The 19044-nt window shown below is 35.9% G+C and overlaps 1 protein-coding gene across 1 annotated transcript in view; it reads left to right on the forward strand.

Moving 5' to 3' along the window:
- Positions 1 to 19044, forward strand: part of LOC103512080 (liprin-alpha-3) — a 34993-nt gene that overhangs the window by 8328 nt on the left and 7621 nt on the right. The window contains exons 4-8 of the mRNA XM_017445229.2: positions 1664 to 1828; positions 9213 to 9380; positions 11551 to 11670; positions 13433 to 13558; positions 18634 to 18959. Of these exons, the coding sequence (XP_017300718.1) occupies positions 1664 to 1828; positions 9213 to 9380; positions 11551 to 11670; positions 13433 to 13558; positions 18634 to 18959 (905 nt within the window). The remainder of the gene's footprint in view (positions 1 to 1663; positions 1829 to 9212; positions 9381 to 11550; positions 11671 to 13432; positions 13559 to 18633; positions 18960 to 19044) is intronic.

The following is a 19044-nucleotide window of genomic DNA, read 5'->3' on the forward strand; positions in this document are numbered from 1 at the left end:
ACTCTCTGTGGTAAGATGGGTCATTGAAGGTGTTATTGCTGTATTTTGGGGGCTTCGGGGGCTTATAAAAAGCATTTTTCTCATGAGTGGTCCCCAAACATTTTTTCATGTCAGAAATTGAAGGTGTAGTTGCCAGATTACTTTGGAATGGAAAATCCCATGTCTTAAAAGCGGATCTCTTCTCCATGCATATCACCACAAGTAGATCGTTCTCAAAAGATTTCTCCTTTATTAAAGTTCTTAATGAATCCCAATATTGTCAGAAACAAACTTTGAGGATCGCTTGTCTAGTTTTTCTCACAAAATAAAGAGCAGTGCAGACACCTGTTGCATTTGCAAAAATGAGCACTTCACCTGAACACATTTAGTGGTCCCCAAACATTTTTTCATGTCAGAAATTGAAGGTGTAGTTGCCAGATTACTTTGGAATGGAAAATCCCATGTCTTAAAAGCGCATCTCTTCTCCATGCATATCACCACAAGTAGATCGTTCTCAAAAGATTTCTCCTTCTTTATTAAAGTTCTTAATGAATCCCAATATTGTCAGGAACAAACTTTGAGGATCGCTTGTCTAGTTTTTCTAACAAAATAAACAGCAGTGCAGACACCTGTTGCATTTGCAAAAATGAGCACTTCACCTGAACACATTCTGTTACATACCCTTCATTAACATGCACTTTTTATTCCTTCACTTTAGCAAACATTTTGATCAAACTTTTCCAAGTTCTTATCAAGAGCTCGTTACAAGTTACTAGAGATCAAATATAGAATATTATAAGTACAAATAAACAGAAAATTTTCGTTGAACGGTGTTTTTCGTCAGCAAGTTTGACCTAAGGTGGGGTTATTGCTAATGACATTTTCCATCACATTTTGTTACATACCCTTCATTAACATGCACTTTTTATTCCTTCACTTTAGCAAACATTTTGATCAAACTTTTCCAAGTTCTTATTAAGAGCTCGTTACAAGTTACTAGAGATAAAAAATATAGAAAATTATAAGTACAAATAAACAGAAATTTTTCGTTGAACGGTGTTTTTCGTCAGCAAGTTTGACCTAAGGTAGGGTTATTGCTAATGACATTTTCCACCACAAGCACTTACCACCATTCTGTTACATATCCAAGATATCATTCATGAACAAGCCCTTTTCATTCTCACCTTAGTTCAATTTTTCCATGTTTTGAATTTGAATACCTAGGTTTTCCCTTTTGTTTTAAGTTTGAAGCAGAGTAGATTGCAAATTCTATTTGTTTTGTGTCTTCTTATCATCTTGAGTGTTCATGTTTCTCGCATTTCCAATCTAAATCTATAAATTTCTCTTTCTATTGACACAGTATGGTTTTGGTTTTCAATTCAGTCTGCAAATACAGAGACGAACAAAAATCTGCGTTCCTTGCATCTCATTGTCTTATCTCTTTTGGATTTTTCTCCTCTAAATCTAAATCTATAAATTTCTCTTTCTATTGACACAGTATGGTTTTGGTTTTCAATTCAGTCTGCAAATACAGAGACGAACAAAAATCCGCGTTCCTTGCATCTCATTGTCTTATCTCTTTTGGATTTTTCTCCTCTATGTGCGTCTCAAGCAAATGCCCTGAATCCCGAGATAATCCCAAGTTTAGGACATTTCATAACTATCCCTTTCTCCTTTGTCCCAGCTTCAACATTTGAAGAGCAGAAGGCCGGACGATGGCACAAAAGAAAACGGTCCTATTCAATCCAATCAGCATTCAGAGTCCTCGACTCAGGTGCAGCAGAATCTGCAGCAGAATCAGCACCAGGGGAACGATAATAATGACAAGTCAGACGGATATCACATAAAGGTAAGAGGAAGGCTTTTGCTGAAAGGGATACAAGTTGTAATATTTCGAAGATATTTTATATCTGGCTGGGGCACTTTAAACAGGTAGGATACCAGCCTCTAATTTCCCTTGCTAAAGAAATAGCAAAGGTTGAGTGCGAAGGGCACTCACTAATTTCAAATATTTGGTCGTCAATGTGCTGTGTGCTGAGAATATTGATGGATGGTTAAAAAAAATCATCTGATAACACAAAGTGGATGCTTCTGACGCAGATTTTATTGGGTGATGTTCAATAGAAATTGGGTTTACTTTTCCCTGCCTTCCAGCTGATCCAGCGATCATTATTTTGTCTACATCCCTAGGTTACATAGCTTTCATATCTATCAGTAGATATTCCACTGTCTGTTTGTCTATTTCTACATGTACGTATGCAGTTTGCATTGTCTTGGGTTTACTTTTCCCTGCCTTCCAGCTGATCCAGCGATCATTATTTTGTCTACATCCCTAGGTTACATAGCTTTCATATCTATCAGCAGATATTCCACTGTCTGTTTGTCTATTTATACATGTACGTATGCATTTTGCATTGTCTTCAACACTCCTATTTTCCATCATCTCACTTCTCAGTTGTCTTCACTCCGTTTCGAATCCCTTTTCTAAGCTTTTCCCCTTTGGATGCTTTCCTCGCCCGGTGTCTTATCGTATTCTCTTCTATTCCACGTCTTCTACTTATCCTCTTCTATTCTTCCACTTCCAACGTCATTATTATTCCGCAGGTTGTGGCATTGTAATTTTGTTAATGCTCTGTAGACACAGCCTCTTCTGACCCCAGACCATTATTTTCTTCTGCCTTATCTTCTTCCTCTCTTTGTTGTTTCTCATCTCTCCCGATTAGTTTCACTTTATTTGTCCGCCTTTCTATTTTGTTTAGATAATGCTCTGTAGACACAGCCTCTTCTGACCCCAGACCATTATTTTCTTCTGCCTTATCTTCTTCCTCTCTTTGTTGTTTCTCATCTCCCCCTGTCACGATTAGTTTCACTTTATTTGTCCGCCTTTCTATTTTGTTTAGGAAGGGAAACTATCCTGTGTTTATCTCACTGTGAATATCATGGAGACCTTCTTGCAATATGCAAGGAGACAATAGTTGTAATTAGCTTTTTATCTTTTATCTATTTTTTTTATTCAGTTATGATACTTATGATCGTATGGGCTTAAACTATCCTGTGTTTATCTCACTGTGAATATCATGGAGACCTTCTTGCAATATGCAAGGAGACAATAGTTGTAATTAGCTTTTTATCTCTCTATCTATTTTTTTCATTCAGTTATGATACTTATGATCCGTATGGGCTTACTCCTATCGTGATCTCTTTTTCCTTATTTCCAGTTTCTCGAAAAGATCGGAAGTTTCCTTTTGTTGTTTTCTTTTTTATATGCGATATCTTGTACAATTTTCCCATGGATTTCTTTTTATTTCCAGTTTCTCGAAAAGATCGGAAGTTTCCTTTTGTTGTTTTCTTTTTTATATGCGATATCTTGTACAATTTTCCCATGGATTGATTTCTTCTTTCGCTTAACCCGTCTTGACCTACTTCTCGTATTAGCAAACATGGTTCGGAGTTTTCTCTCCTCTTTCCCAAGGTCTGGAAGAGGTTAAGACACACCAGGATAACAGTATATTGATCCATCTTCAAAAGGAAAAAAAAAAAAAACAATGTGACAACTTAATTTACAGTATGATGTTATGTTTTGACAACCTTTCTCCCTCTGTCGACAATCTTTGTTTCATTTCTACGTTTCCTAATATCCTAATACTTTTTCCTTCCTAATATGCTTGTACTTTTTACGGTTCCTTTGTTTATCGCAGTCATTTTCTTTCGGACTCATTTACTGCTTTTTAGTCCGTCCTTCCTTTATTACTTTTAGGGTCGAATTATTACCAGTATTAGCACTATTAAAATGAAGTAATTTGATGTTTTCAGGGTTGATTTCTAAGTACATAATCCCATTTGATTAATTTGTCCCTTTTGATGTCCTATTGCTTTTTTCTCATTTACTGCTTTTTAGTCCGTCCTTCCTTTATTACTTTTAGGGTCGAATTATTACCAGTATTAGCACTATTAAAATGAAGTAATTGATGTTTTCAGGGTTGACTTCTAAGTACATAATCCCTTTTGATTAATTTGTCCCTTTTGATGTCCTATTGCTTTTTTTCTTCAATACTACGCTCCTTTTAATCGCTACATGCCTGTCTCTTATTCTCCTGATGACTTTGTTTCTGTAAACCAAGGTCTGCTGTCTGGCTGTCTCGTGTGTGACTGATGAGTCGTGTGACTCGGACGCTCCTTTTAATCGCTACATGCCTGTCTCTTATTCTCCTGATGACTTTGTTTCTGTAAACCAAGGTCTGCTGTCTGGCTGTCTCGTATGTGACTGATGAGTCGTGTGACTCGCGTGCAAGGCCAGCCGCCAGACTTGATTGGATAAAAAGAGGAAACAAGACAATTCTAGGAAAGAGTAGGGGAAAATATTGATAAATTTACAGAGACAAAAACTTGATGGACAAAATAATGATCGCTGGAAAAGGAGGAAGGGAAAGAAGTGTACTGGTTTGTTTGTAAATATGAATGAAAGACAAAAACTTGATGGACAAAATAATGATCGCTGGAAAAGGAGGAAGGGAAAGAAGTGTACTGGTTTGTTTGTAAATATGAATGAAAGAACTCCAGAGATTAAAGAGTAGGGAGATAGCCCCGGAGGCGAAGGAAAAATAATGACTGAGGAAAAGGCGAGAGAGAGAATGATCAATCAAAAGAGAGGAATGTGAAAAAACAAAAGGCAAAAAATGGTCGGGAAAAAACGAGGAAGAGAAAAAAATTGCGATGAGATGCAGAATAGATAGTTATGTAGAGAGACTACGTCAACTTTGGCTGGAAAAGGGCCCTGTACCATTTCGATAGTAGGTATGGTGTTTAAAGGGAGTAATATTGCAGAGATAGCGAAGTATTTTACGGAGCTTAGGGTACGACTAAATGGTACGTATGAAGGTATGGGCAGTTCGGACGGACAACTTGTACTTTGTAAGTTGCTGGAGGACTTGTAAGTGAAAAATTTCTTGGTCCATTCTGGGGTTCTGGACTCTGAAGATAAACTGGTTCATTTAGTCTAGCCAATTTCATGTTACCCATCACAATACATTTGTGAGTACGGAGCTTAGGGTACGACTAAATGGTACGTATGAAGGTATGGGCAGTTCGGACGGACAACTTGTACTTTGTAAGTTGCTGGAGGACCTGTAAGAGAAAAATTTCTTGGTCCATTCTGGGATTCTGGACTCTGAAGGTAAACTGGTTCATTTAGTCTAGCCAATTTCATGTTACCCATCGCAATACATTAGAAGAGAATAGAAGAAGAAAACTTACTTTCCAGATGTGGAATGAACCAAGATTCAGATCTTGGTCACTGTTATTTGAAGAATCAAGAAATTTGAGCTAAATAAATTGCGATGAGATGCAGAATAGATAGTTATGTAGAGAGACTACGTCAACTTTGGCTGGAAAAGGGCCCTGTACCATTTCGATAGTATGGTGTTTAAAGGGAGTAATATTGGAGAGATAGCGAAGTATTTTACGGAGCTTAGGGTACGACTAAATGGTACGTATGAAGGTATGGGCAGTTCGGACGGACAACTTGTACTTTGTAAGTTGCTGGAGGACCTGTAAGAGAAAAATTTCTTGGTCCATTCTGGGATTCTGGACTCTGAAGGTAAACTGGTTCATTTAGTCTAGCCAATTTCATGTTACCCATCGCAATACATTAGAAGAGAATAGAAGAAGAAAACTTACTTTCCAGATGTGGAATGAACCAAGATTCAGATCTTGGTCACTGTTATTTGAAGAATCAAGAAATTTGAGCCAAATAGCTGATTCTTTGGTCATAATTTTGACAGTTGTGTTTTTTATTTTTAATAAATTGATACTCTTTGAAAGTTTTATGTTTATTTCCATTTTGTATGTATCTTTGATGTACATGTGATAGCTTTAGTAGATTTCTTAGTCACCTATCAGGTTTGTACTTCCAAAGAGTTTGTGTTATGTACTTGTTTTCTAACTTTTATTGTTTTTACTTTTTTATTTACCATGCTTTTTCCTTTACTATTTTATTATTGTAGATTGGTAAACCGTAAATAGCCACTAGTGTTTCATTTTAATTTGATGCTATGTTATTTATTAACTTGTTCTAAGTTCTTTTTAACCTACTCCCTTTCTCACAAACTTCATCTTCATCTTTTTTTTCGCCTCAAGGGTAAAAGTTTCCGCGTTTTTAACCTTTTGACTTTTGAAAATAGGATGTACATGTGATAGCTTTAGTAGATTTCTTAGTCACCTATCAGGTTTGTACTTCCAAAGAGTTTGTGTTATGTACTTGTTTTCTAACTTTTATTGTTTTTACTTTTTTATTTACCATGCTTTTTCCTTTACTATTTTATTATTGTAGATTGGTAAACCGTAAATAGCCACTAGTGTTTCATTTTAATTTGATGCTATGTTATTTATTAACTTGTTCTAAGTTCTTTTTAACCTACTCCCTTTCTCACAAACTTCATCTTCATCTTTTTTTTCGCCTCAAGGGTAAAAGTTTCCGCGTTTTTAACCTTTTGACTTTTGAAAATAGAAAAAAAATATGAAATGAGAGGAGAGAAAAAATGTTTCTCACTTTTGTCCTCCCCTCTTCCCCTTGTTGAGGTAATCCCAGAAGTCAAGGTAGCAAGTTGATCTAAGTATATGACACGAGGAGTGAGAAATTTAAAAGGCATTTTGCAGTAGTGGTCCCCTTGAATACCTTATGAGAAATACTTTGAGATGTTTAAGCAAATCCCTCTTGTCAATTTATTTATCAATTGTTGAAGACGGATTTTTTTTTATAATGGCTATGAACCAAGAAAGTTTTGTTGGAATAAAAATAGATCCTCCGTCTAAATTGAAACTCAATACAACACATACCCATTTCAGTTTGCGTAGGTAAAATGATTATCAGCAAAATTATTAAACCCTCTCGTGTTTTGTATTCCGTTACCTTTTCTGAATGCAATAATTCCCTCTACATATTTTGTATTATGCACAATACAAACATGTTATAGTAAATTTAAAACTCTTCTAAATGTGTATTTACCGGTGTAACTTCTGATAGAAATGATCCCCCTTCGAAGTTTGCATGATTAGAATTCCTCTCTCCCTTGTCTATCTGTGGCCAAAAGACCAAAAGGCCTTTTTTCTGTCGTTAAAACGAACATTATCTTCAAATAATCAAAGATAATTTTCGTGTTTGGGTGTAAATAAATTGAGACTCCAAAGCTCACTGTAAATACTAAATACTCCTGTACATAATATTGATTTGGAACAGCCCCAAACTAGATCAAACAATTTATATATTCGGTAGCAGTTGAAATACGCCACAGAAATAACACCCCCTTCTCTTTGCTTAATGATAACATTATCTTAAAGTGCATTATCCTATTGCTGATAGATTAAAAATATACCGATGTTCCATGTCGAAGGAGAAAAACTATTAAAATGAAAATGTCTGTACTTTTGCATAGCTTTGCGGCTGCCATTTGCTTTTATCGCTGGCTTGAATACCTTCTGAGAAATACTTTGAGATGTTTAAGCAAATCCCTCTTGTCAATTTATTTATCAATTGTTGAAGACGGATTTTTTTTTATAATGGCTATGAACCAAGAAAGCTTTGTTGGAATAAAAATAGATCCTCCGTCTAAATTGAAACTCAATACAACACATACCCATTTCAGTTTGCGTAGGTAAAATGATTATCAGCAAAATTATTAAACCCTCTCGTGTTTTGTATTCCGTTACCTTTTCTGAATGCAATAATTCCCTCTACATATTTTGTTTTATGCACAATACAAACATGTAATTTGCACCTTTTATGTCTTGGGAAGAAAATTTGGGAACGTGGTTTGATTGTAGCTTGAGGGCCAATATTTTCTCTTGTCTTTAACAATCTAGCAATCTACTTCTGGCACTTCTTCATTTGCTACATATCTCAACAGTATTTCTTCGTTTTGTATTGAACTTTTTCTATTCAAGCTCTTTTCTAATTTTCTAGATGTGTTTTACTTATAGATGTATTGAATTTTCTTTTAACAAAATCTCTAATCTTATTACCTCTCTTTATCCTCTTACCTCATGAACTCTTAATATACATAGTATAATCTAAGTCTCTTCTCCTCTATGTGCGTTTAGAGCTTGGTCTACTTTTTTCTCCGTTTGTTTTTCCACTGAATTTCCCAAAGAGGCCCATTGTTGTGCACGTTACCTAACCCCTCTCGTCGTCTTTTTTAAAAAGGATAATTTATTTGACAAGGCGTTTCAACAGGCCTCCCGCCCGCTTTACTATGCCTTCGTATTTTCCGCAGATTTTTTCTTCTTTTTCTCCTGGGTTTATCAGTGTTTTTCTCACCTCAGTTTCTTGGTTTTCTTAATAGGAAATTTAATGATGTTATAAAACTATCAAGTCCGGGTTATATCTTTTTTTTCTGTTAAGTGCAGAAATATTTTACCTTGCTTTTTTTTCCAAAGCTTTCCTGTTTCTTTCTTCATCTTCACTCTCTCTTTTTCAGTTTCATTTGATTGCACGTGTACTCATGGCCTTACACCTTAAGTTTGTTATTATTTATTTACTTATTTTTATTTAACGATTTACGCCCTCTAGAACCCTGTTATATTGTTTACATATAACTTACATAATTCTATCCTACTGGAAACTTCTATCCATATAAGTGTAGGTATGCTGATTTAAATTAATGTAAAATTTGAATTAGCTTCATTAAATTTACGAGATACTATAGCAAATCAATCTCATTTGAATGAAAATTGTCAAATTGGAATGTATGTAATTTTGTCGTTGTATTTTCCTTTAGGGAAATTTTGTAGAGCTAGATTTCTATTTATGTATTTTTCTCTTTTAATATACGAGTAGTAGTAGAAGAATTTACTAGCTTCATTATTAGCTAAAAGATGTAGATGTTGAACCAGGAATGTTAATTATTACAATTGGAATGTATGTAATTTTGTCGTTGTATTTTCCTTTAGGGAAATTTTGTAGAGCTAGATTTCTATTTATGTATTTTTCTCTTTTAGTATACGAGTAGTAGTAGAAGAATTTACTAGCTTCATTATTAGCTAATAGATGTCTGTAGATGTTGAACCAGGAATGTTAATTATTACAGTAGAGTAGACACAGGTCCACAGATTTTATTATTTGATAGTTGATTAGAATGATTAGCGTACGCAGCACCCCGGTTTCCTCGCATAATGTACCCCAAGATAGCTCGGTTAGATCTCTGGTACTTATCCTTGATGACTTTTGTTTTCAATCTCAGAGCAATGAACTGAGCACATGGCAAAGGCGTGTTTCGGAAATGACAAGTCGAGTGGCCGAACTGGAAGAAACTTTGGCCAAAACACAGAAAGAATTGTTAAAGTCTCAGGACAGCAATGTTAAGATGCAACATGACTTGAGGGAGAACATTGCACAGAAAGAAGATCAGGTAAACAAAAGCATCCCCCGTCATGAACACATCGCTCGTTGCTTTCTCAACTTTTCATTTTGATTGTGATTTTTATTGTTTGTCTTTTCCTAATTCTAGCTTTTTATTTTCTATTTTTAGTTGGCTGTTCTAATTAATTTGTGATTATTTTCAGTTTTTCTTGTGTTCCGAGTTTTATGCGAATATCATGTTTTAGTATTGCTTTTAAAATTAAGGTTAATACCTTATTTTTTATCCTATTTTGTTCGTTAGCTTCAAGTACCTAGTTTATTTAGTATTGCTTTTAAAATTAAGGTTAATACCTTATTTTTTATCCTATTTTGTTCGTTAGCTTCAAGTACCTAGTTTATTTTTATTTATTTATAAAATTTAGCAAATACCTATTTAATGGAACTTGGAAACTTTTTCTTTTTTCCTTTATAGTATTAGTGTCATTTTTTCCAAACTTTTCGATAAAATCTATGAAACATGAAATGTATTTTTGTTCAGCTTCAAAGCTCAACATTGTTGCTTTTGTAAAGAGTGGCCTCAATATCTATATCGATTTAATGGAACTTGGAAACTTTTTCTTTTTTCCTTTATAGTATTAGTGTCATTTTTTCCAAACTTTTCGATAAAATCTATGAAACATTAAATGTATTTTTGTTCAGCTTCAAAGCTCAACATTGTTGCTTTTGTAAAGAGTGGCCTCAATATCTATATCAGTCCAAAGATTGTGTCCAGTAATGAACTTTGTTCAAAGCTATTTATGAATATTTACAAATAAACTGTGAGAAATCCTTTCAAAACTAATTTGTTTTTCTTTTCTTTTAGATCTTTATGTTATCTGTATTGTGTTGTTTTCAATTTCATATACATAATTTCTTTTATGTATATTGGATTTTGTATATCTTTTGTTTTGCTTGAAATTAGTTGCTTTCATTTATATTTATAGAACATTGATTTTACTGTACAAAATTTTCCGCCCAACTTTCTACCTTTGCAAGTACAAAATGTTGCATTGCCCTAATGCGACAACAAAATCTGTCCAGTAACAAACGTTTCATTACATCTAGCAGGGAAATTATACGAACAAAAGCTGCTCTTTGTTTAAACAAATGATGCCTCCTGAAGCAGGCAATTTAAGCCTTTGCTTGACCTCAATGTAATCCATTAATTAGTTTTGATAAGTCAATTCCGTGTTTATGAAATCGGTTTGAAGAATCCTAATGGTTGTAATCGTATTTTGTTTCATTCTTAGTGGTTACATCGAGTGTAGGAGTATCTCGTTTGTGAATTGAGTTAGATCAGATTTTTTGAGGCTACAATCTCGGTCTGTGAATTGAGTTAGTTCAGTTTTTTTGAAGCTAGAATTCCTTATTTAAATTGAGTTAGATGAGCTTTTTTGACGCTACAAGTAGGATTATCTCGTTTGTGAATTGAGTTAGATCAGATTTTTTGAGGCTACAATCTCGGTCTGTGAATTGAGTTAGTTCAGCTTTTTTGAAGCTAGAATTCCTTATTTAAATTGAGTTAGATGAGCTTTTTTGACGCTACAATCTCTCTGTGAATTAAGTTAGATCAGCATTTTTGAGGCTACCATTTCTCTGTTAATTTTGTTCTTAAGCCCATTGTGTACGTTCCTCGTCAATACAGTTTGTCTAAATATTTCCCTGATTCTTATTCCAGGAGGAACGGATAGCAACGCTTGAGAAGAGGTATCTAAATGCACAAAAACAAAAGCTGCTCTTTGTTTAAACAAATGATGCCTCCTGAAGCAGGCAATTTAAGCCTTTGCTTGACCTCAATGTAATCCATTAATTGGTTTTGATAAGTCAATTCCGTGTTTATGAAATCGGTTTGAAGAATCCTAATGGTTGTAATCTTATTTTGTTTCATTCTTAGTGGTTACATCGAGTGTAGGATTATCTCGTTTGTGAATTGAGTTAGATCAGATTTTTTGAGGCTACAATCTCGGTCTGTGAATTGAGTTAGTTCAGCTTTTTTAAAGCTAGAATTCCTTATTTAAATTGAGTTAGATGAGCTTTTTTGACGCTACAATCTCTATGTGCATTAAGTTAGATCAGCTTTTTTGAGGCTACCATTTCTCTGTTAATTTTGTTCTTAAGCCCACTGTGTACGTTCCTCGTCAATACAGTTTGTCTAAATATTTCTCTGATTCTTATTCCAGGAGGAACGGATAGCAACGCTTGAGAAGAGGTATCTGAATGCACAACGAGAATCTACCTCCCTGCATGATCTCACTGAAAAGTTGGAGCAGGAACTTCGACATAAAGAAGCTCAGTTGAAGGTAAGCCATGGTGAAAATGAGAAACGACCGAAAAGGAGTTTCTTTGGAGCAGGAACTTCGACATAAAGAAGCTCAGTTGAAGGTAAGCCATGGTGAAAATGAGAAACGACCGAAAAGGAGTTTCTTTTTTTACAATTTTGTTACCAACCGATTGGTCCATCTTCAAAGCCCAACAAACTTTCCCCATTCCTCTACCCCCATCTGCTGTCTCTAATGCACAATACACATACTTGCCGCTTGATTGTGTAAATTTGAACGCATTTTATTTTATTATTATTATTTTTTATTATTTTTTTTTGTTATGGCCCAGGCTTGTCAAAAGTCACAAATAATTTAGTGTGTCCAAACTGAACCTGCAGCGCACTAACCTAGGCAGGTGAAAATCAAGTTCTAGTTAAGTGGAAAAAGTTCGTATTGTAGTGCAACTTTTTCAGACTTTTTTTAAGTGGCAGAATTCTCCTGAAGAAGCTCTGCCTTCCAAGAACATTAATAACGCTTAACTGACTTGGGAAAGCATTGAAAAACATAACGATATCCTAAGCAAATATTATAATGACTTCTAAGAAAATTTTATTTTTTAAGCAGTATAGAATAGAATATACCTTGTTTATCCTGCTGGTATAGGACTGAAAAGTCCCTTTACCCCCGCAGTCTCACCAAGGTCTCGTGCATATAACCAAGATGTTGACGAGCACCATCTAAATATAATAGATAGATAGAATAGAATATTCCCTGTTTATACTGCAAGAATGAGACTGAAAAATTTTGCAGATAAATCTTGATTTTTTTTTTTAAATTTTTTGGGCAATTTACTGTTTGCGAAAATACTTTGTACGCGATGGTAGCCGTTCTAAGCTCGTTTTTCAAGACTTATGACTGGTTTCAAAAGGTCCCGGAGTTTTTTAATGGGTAGGTGTAGGGATTTTTTTTCTTTGAAAACAAACGCTGGCGCTGTCCAATTTTAAATTTTTACATTTTAACGACAGTTTTACGTTAGAATTAGTATTACGAGCAAATTTTTTCACCGATTTTCTGTGTGGGCCACATAAATTCCAGCGAGCCTCGGTCCTAGCTTCTCGCACCCGCTCTTCCCTTACGTCCTCCTGGTGCGAAGGCCTTCACGAGATGACTTCGAGCCCGATTCCGCCCGTACTACAAGTGTTGAGCTCCGATTTCAACACCATGTTTGCTCGCGTCAACAAATTGCTCGAGTTCTCGAAAATCTTAGAATTTATCGAAGAAAACGCCTCGAGAAAGGTAGTCGAACGCAGGGAGTGATTTTGTTCCCATTTTACCTTGTAATATATGTATTCGATTGTTCAAACTCTATCCTTAAGACGGATTTAGCAAACAAAGATATCGGTTATTGGTTCCGACTTCCAAGGAGATGTACGTATGTATCCCCTTAATTGGATGAATTTGCATATGATTCCCAGAAAAGGGACGATCAATGAAAAAATAAAAACATTTTGTCAAAAGGAATGAGAACACGAATAATCAGACATTTCCAGGAAGGTAGATTATGGCGGTGAACTTTCGACGTATATTACTGAAAAAAGTCGACATATATTACAGATATCCTAAGCAAATATTATAATGACTTCTAAGAAAATTTTATTTTTCAAGCAGTATAGAATAGAATATACCTTGTTTATCCTGCTGGTATAGGACTGAAAAGTCCCTTTACCCCCGAAGTCTAACCAAGGTCTTATATATTTTGACATATTATCGGGGTATAACATATTTCTTCCCTCTTTTTCAGCTCCAAGAAGAGAAAACTCGCGCCATTCAGGAGAAACTAGAGCTGAGTGATCAAAAGCTTGCTCAGTTGTCAAAGTTACCGGAAATCGAAGAAGAGCTGAAGCAGAGAATGGATGCCTTGAGTCAGGTGAGAAGTCAGGTACGCTTAACACAACCGAGGAAAAGTATAGACATTTTACCATCCAGGCATGTTTACCGAATCCTTTTCCCAAATTCAGTAACACCTTCAACAAATTCTGTAGCACATTCTTATCTTAATGCTGATGACTCCCTTTTGATTCAAAACTTATAGTAAATTTAAAACTCTTCTAAATGTGTATTTACCGGTGTAACTTCTGATAGAAATGATCCCCCTTCGAAGTTTGCATGATTAGAACTCCTCTCTCCCTTGTCTATCTCTGGCCAAAAGACCAAAAGGCCCGCCGAATGTAGCGATCCTTTTTTCTGTCGTTAAAACGAACATTATCTTCAAATAATTTCAAAGATAATTTTCGTGTTTGGGTGTAAATAAATTGAGACTCCAAAGCTCACTGTAAATACTAAATACTCCTGTACATAATATTGATTTGGAACAGCCCCAAACTAGATCAAACAATTTATATATTCGGTAGCAGTTGAAATACGCCACAGAAATAACACCCCCTTCTCTTTGCTTAATGATAACATTATCTTAAAGTGCATTATCCTATTGCTGATAGATTAAAAATATACCGATGTTCCATGTCGAAGGAGAAAAACTATTAAAATGAAAATGTCTGTACTTTTGCATAGCTTTGCGGCTGCCATTTGCTTTTATCGCTGGCTTGAATACCTCCCAGTCCCTCCTCGCTTTCCCCCCCCCCCACTCTCTTTCTTCTAAAGGAAAACTTTCCTCATACACAAAGTAAGCTGTAAGAATAGTAAGGCCTCATTCAAGTAATACTTGAACTACGAGATGGGCATGCTACGACACAGACCACAAGAGTCTTATGTTGTTTCATTGTCTAACCGTCTAGCGAAATGAATATTTCGGTAAAACATCTTTTTTTAAAAAAATAAGAAAAAACCCCGTTAAACGCGCTTTCGTACGACCGTTCTACACGTGAACGAAGTCTTGTAACGAAAAACTGAGCGAAAAAATGAGAAAAAAAAGAAAAGGTGAAAATCGTGACAGTATATTACAGAAAAGAGGATAATTATTTGAAAAGCATACGCAAATTCTCCGGATTATAGGGGTAACCATGGTTACATCATTAGAGGGACCGATAACTTTATGTTGCTTGATCTGTCTTTTGTAACTCCTGTTTGTCGAATTGTGTACAAATTTGTTTTTAACTCGCTCGCAGAAAAACGTCTGAACTAAAAACCATCAAAAGTATTTCATTTTCGTGTGCAATGTGTTATATTAACTCTTGTCAAAGCAGTGGTGCAGTTACGGAAGCTGTTGAATTCAATTGAACAGCTTGTCTTTAGTCTTTCTCTTATACTTATGTTCCTCTGCAGTTTTCTTAATATTGGACTTTCGAGTTGAAGATTACCACAAGGCGAGATCAATGACTGTATTGCCTATGGCATTTTCTAGCACCACCTAACCCTTAGATCTCTATTATAACATCAAATTCTTAAACAAGTGGGAATAAAATTTAATGTATCCAGCTATCCAGCGGGATAGAACCCATGCTCTCCCGTTTACCAGACGAGCACCTTAACCACTTTTTTACGGAAGCAGGATCTTGGACGCCCAATTTTCATTCCATGTATGTCACTTGCATAACTTGGAAATTATTTACCCCTAAATTGTTGGGCCGGCAGTGTGCCATGCCAAACCACAGCCTAATTCTATTTACACCACTGTTTTTGACTTAACTTGAAACTCATGTTTGTCCTCTTCAAGACCCTAGCTTTCAAAGTTCTACATTACTTTTTTCAGCTCTCCCCCCTCTTTCTTTGTGATACTATTTTTTATTGTGTGTGACAAAGTTTTGTATGTTTGTATGTGCGGCTTCTTTTGTCCCACTCATCTATGTTCCACCCTCAGTTATATTTGGTATTTCATATTGTTTTGTTTGTTTTAATTACTTCTTTGATTTTCATTTAATGGCGCCCAAGATTCTAAACCCATATGAAATGGTGGTTGCCTTGAGCATTTTTATCTTTGAATTTATTAAGTATGGTCATGACTTTTTCTAATGTAAAAATCAATAAACTCCAACATGTATTCCCATTTTGGAGTTAAAGACTCGTATTAAACATAAAAAGTCCTCCACAATGTACTGTGCTAACAATGGATTTAAATTTTTACTCTTATTATTTTAGTTTTCTAACTCTCAATTTTTTCATCTTTGTGTAGAGCAGTTAAAAGTTTCGGTCATTGAAGAGGAGTAGATATTAACTGAATAGCAATCTAATATGACTAATATCTTACAACATGTGTTAACACACCGCGCCGTCTTCATTAATCAGCTGCAACTTTGTCAGGTTAGCCTTGAGCTCTCAAGGAAAACACTAGTAAGATCGTTGCATCGCCGAATAAATTGTAGTTATTTTGCCGAAGTGCCGAAATTGATTCCCGAAATACATAATCTTTTGCCCTACTTGGGTGTCCTGGTTAGGTGCTCCTACTTGAATTTTTAGGTGTTCCGACTGTCCTGTGCATATTCCACTGTGGAGGTTGTTCAAAAAATGAAATAAAATAATAATAAACAATTTATTATTATTCAATTCTAGTAAGAAATCATCTTTTCGTTACTTTTTTTAGGAATACATAAATCATTACGAATACTGAATACCATCGGCATAAAAAAAAAGTATCATTGTGGGAGGAAGCACTGTGCAATGTACCTTCCTCCTTTAAAGATATTCTACCGTTGAACCTTTGACACGTTTGGCAACGTAGCCTACTTTTTAGATGAATCCTTGCTGCCATATTCAAATGGATGAACCATAGTCGTAACCAACCCTTGTAATTAAACCATGAATAAAATGTTGAATTTAATTGGGATCTAATGGGGCAAATTCTTACAGGAAGAACTTGGTGACAGAAACACAACTAAATGGTGTTGGTGGTTGACAGGTTGGAGAACGAGAAGGTAAGGACAATTTCCTTTCCCGAAGAGCTAGAGACCATCACCCCGGTGTATGGCAGATACGAAAAGATACCTATTCTTTATTCTGCTATTGCCACTCGGCGAAAGCTAAAGCCGCTAAAACAACAACAACAAGGTAAGGACAAAATTAGAATAGATTATGTGGTGCATATAACGTTGGAGAACGAGAAGGTAAGGACAATTTCCTTTCCCGAAGAGCTAGAGACCATCACCCCGGTGTATGGCAGATACGAAAAGATACCTTTTCTTTATTCTGCTATTGCCACTCGGCGAAAGCTAAAGCCGCTAAAACAACAACAACAACAACAACAAGGTAAGGACAAAATTAGAATAGATTATGTGGTGCATATAATAGTCCCTCCTCGCTTTCCCCCTCCCACTCTCTTTCTTCTAAAGGAAAACTTTTCTGATACACAAAGTAAGCTGTAAGAATAGTAAGGCCTCATTCAAGTAATACTTGAACTACGAGATGGACATGCTGCGACACAGACCACAAGAGTCTTATGTTGTTTCATTGTCTAACCGTCTAACGAAATGAACATTTCGGTAAAACATCTTTAAAAAAAATTAAGAAAAAGCCCCGCGCTTTCGTACGACCATTCTACACGTGAACGAAGTCTTGTAACGAAAAACTGAGCGAAAAAATGAGAAAAGAAAGAAAAGGTGAAAATCGTGACAAATGATGTAAACTTAGCTTCGCATCTATTTTCCAGACGAGAAGAAAAATTATGATAGAAAATAGAGAGAAAGTAAGTACCGAGGAAGATTATTTTCAAGGAAAAAACATTGATAAAGTGAGGAAGAAGGGGACACCGTCACAGAAAGAAGACAGGAGAGTGGGTGTTTGTTGAAGTACAGTTGGTTTATTCTTGGAATTTTCCGCTTTTTTTTACCCTCTTTTGTAATGCGCATCTTTTGAAAGTTTTTCTAATAATTATTATTAAATTTATTACTCCATGTGCCCTCGATACATCAATCTACTACCTGATAGACACTTCACTCTCTCTTTTTTTTCTTCTTCCTCCTTCTTCCTCTCTTTCCTTCTACCTCTTCATCGTCGTCTTCGTCTTCTCAATTACCTCTCTTTTTTTTTCTCTCTCTCAATTACGCTATTTATACTGTTGGCGGTCTGCTATAGAAAGAGGCAGTTTGCGTCATACATTACGGAGATACATGTCTAATGTAGAATGTAGTATTCGAAGTTCATATTCCACATTCCACAGTCACTTAATGGGACAACCTAGTCGTAACCAACCCTTGTAATTAAACCATGAATAAAATGTTGAATTTAATTGGGATCTAATGGGGCAAATTCTTACATGAAGAACTTGGTGACAGAAACACAACTAAATGGTGTTGGTGGTTGACAGTTTTTTTTTTTACCCATTCAATATATTAATTGCAAGCATACCTATAGCTTTCTTCTTATTAATGGTTGAAAGGCGAGAAATTTCAATTAAAAAGCGCCAGTCAATGAATACTTCGCACTGTGAATATAAGGGAAAATACCATGCATTTCTGCGAAATCCCTCCGACCTACCCTACCTTCAACCCTGTCTCTCCCTCCCCCTTTCTCCCCTCTCTCCCTCCTCTTTGCTTTCTTTCCCTTTATCTTGATCTTGGAAACCCAAATATTTGACCTTCATTTTCATTAAGGGGTTTATAACAATCGAAAGATTAATTTGACATTGAATGATGTGTTTTCCCGAGCTTTCCAGTTTCTCGGAGTGGACGTTTCTCGTCTAAGAGGTTTGCCGTCTCAGGACGGGAAAGGTACCGTGTTTGGTCAAACTGTATTTATTATTTCTTTGCTATTGTTGCAATGAAAGTATTTAAGCAGGATGAAGTCTAATTGTTATATATTAAAAAATTCATGTAAAATATTCGTAGATTCGTATAAGCTTGAGGGCCGTATTGAGGGGTGAGGGGAGTCCGGGCCCCCCTTGAGGGTTTCATTTTTCTCCTTAAGTATAGACCAGACCACGAAAATTTGGAGCATCCAAATCCAAATTAAGGCTGTCCTTCCAAAGTCCTTGGCCACGACGCGACGAGGATATAAATGGTAGACATCAACTTATATCGATCTTTAATAAACAACTTTACCTTCTTCTCGCAGGCTCAAGAAAGACACGGCAGTGCCGAGGACCGAATACAGCGGCTCGAAGCTCAGGTGGAAGAGAAGAACGCGGAACTGCTCCGACTCAACCAAAGACTTAAAATGAACGAGGAGCACAACACTCGCCTCTCGTCAACTGTGGACAAGTTGCTGTCCGAATCCAACGAACGGCTACAGGTGCATTTGAAGGAGAGAATGCATGCGTTGGAAGAGAAGAATGCCCTCACCCAGGAACTGGACAAGACGAGGAAATATGTGGAACAGTTGGAGAACGAGAAGGTAAGGACAATTTCCTTTCCCGAAGAGCTAGAGACCATCACCCCGGTGTATGGCAGATACGAAAAGATACCTATTCTTTATTCTGCTATTGCCACTCGGCGAAAGCTAAAGCCGCTAAAACAACAACAACAA

The sequence above is a fragment of the Diaphorina citri genome, unplaced genomic scaffold (genome assembly GCF_000475195.1).
Source record: "Diaphorina citri unplaced genomic scaffold, Diaci psyllid genome assembly version 1.1 scaffold35, whole genome shotgun sequence".
NCBI lineage: Eukaryota > Metazoa > Arthropoda > Insecta > Hemiptera > Psyllidae > Diaphorina > Diaphorina citri.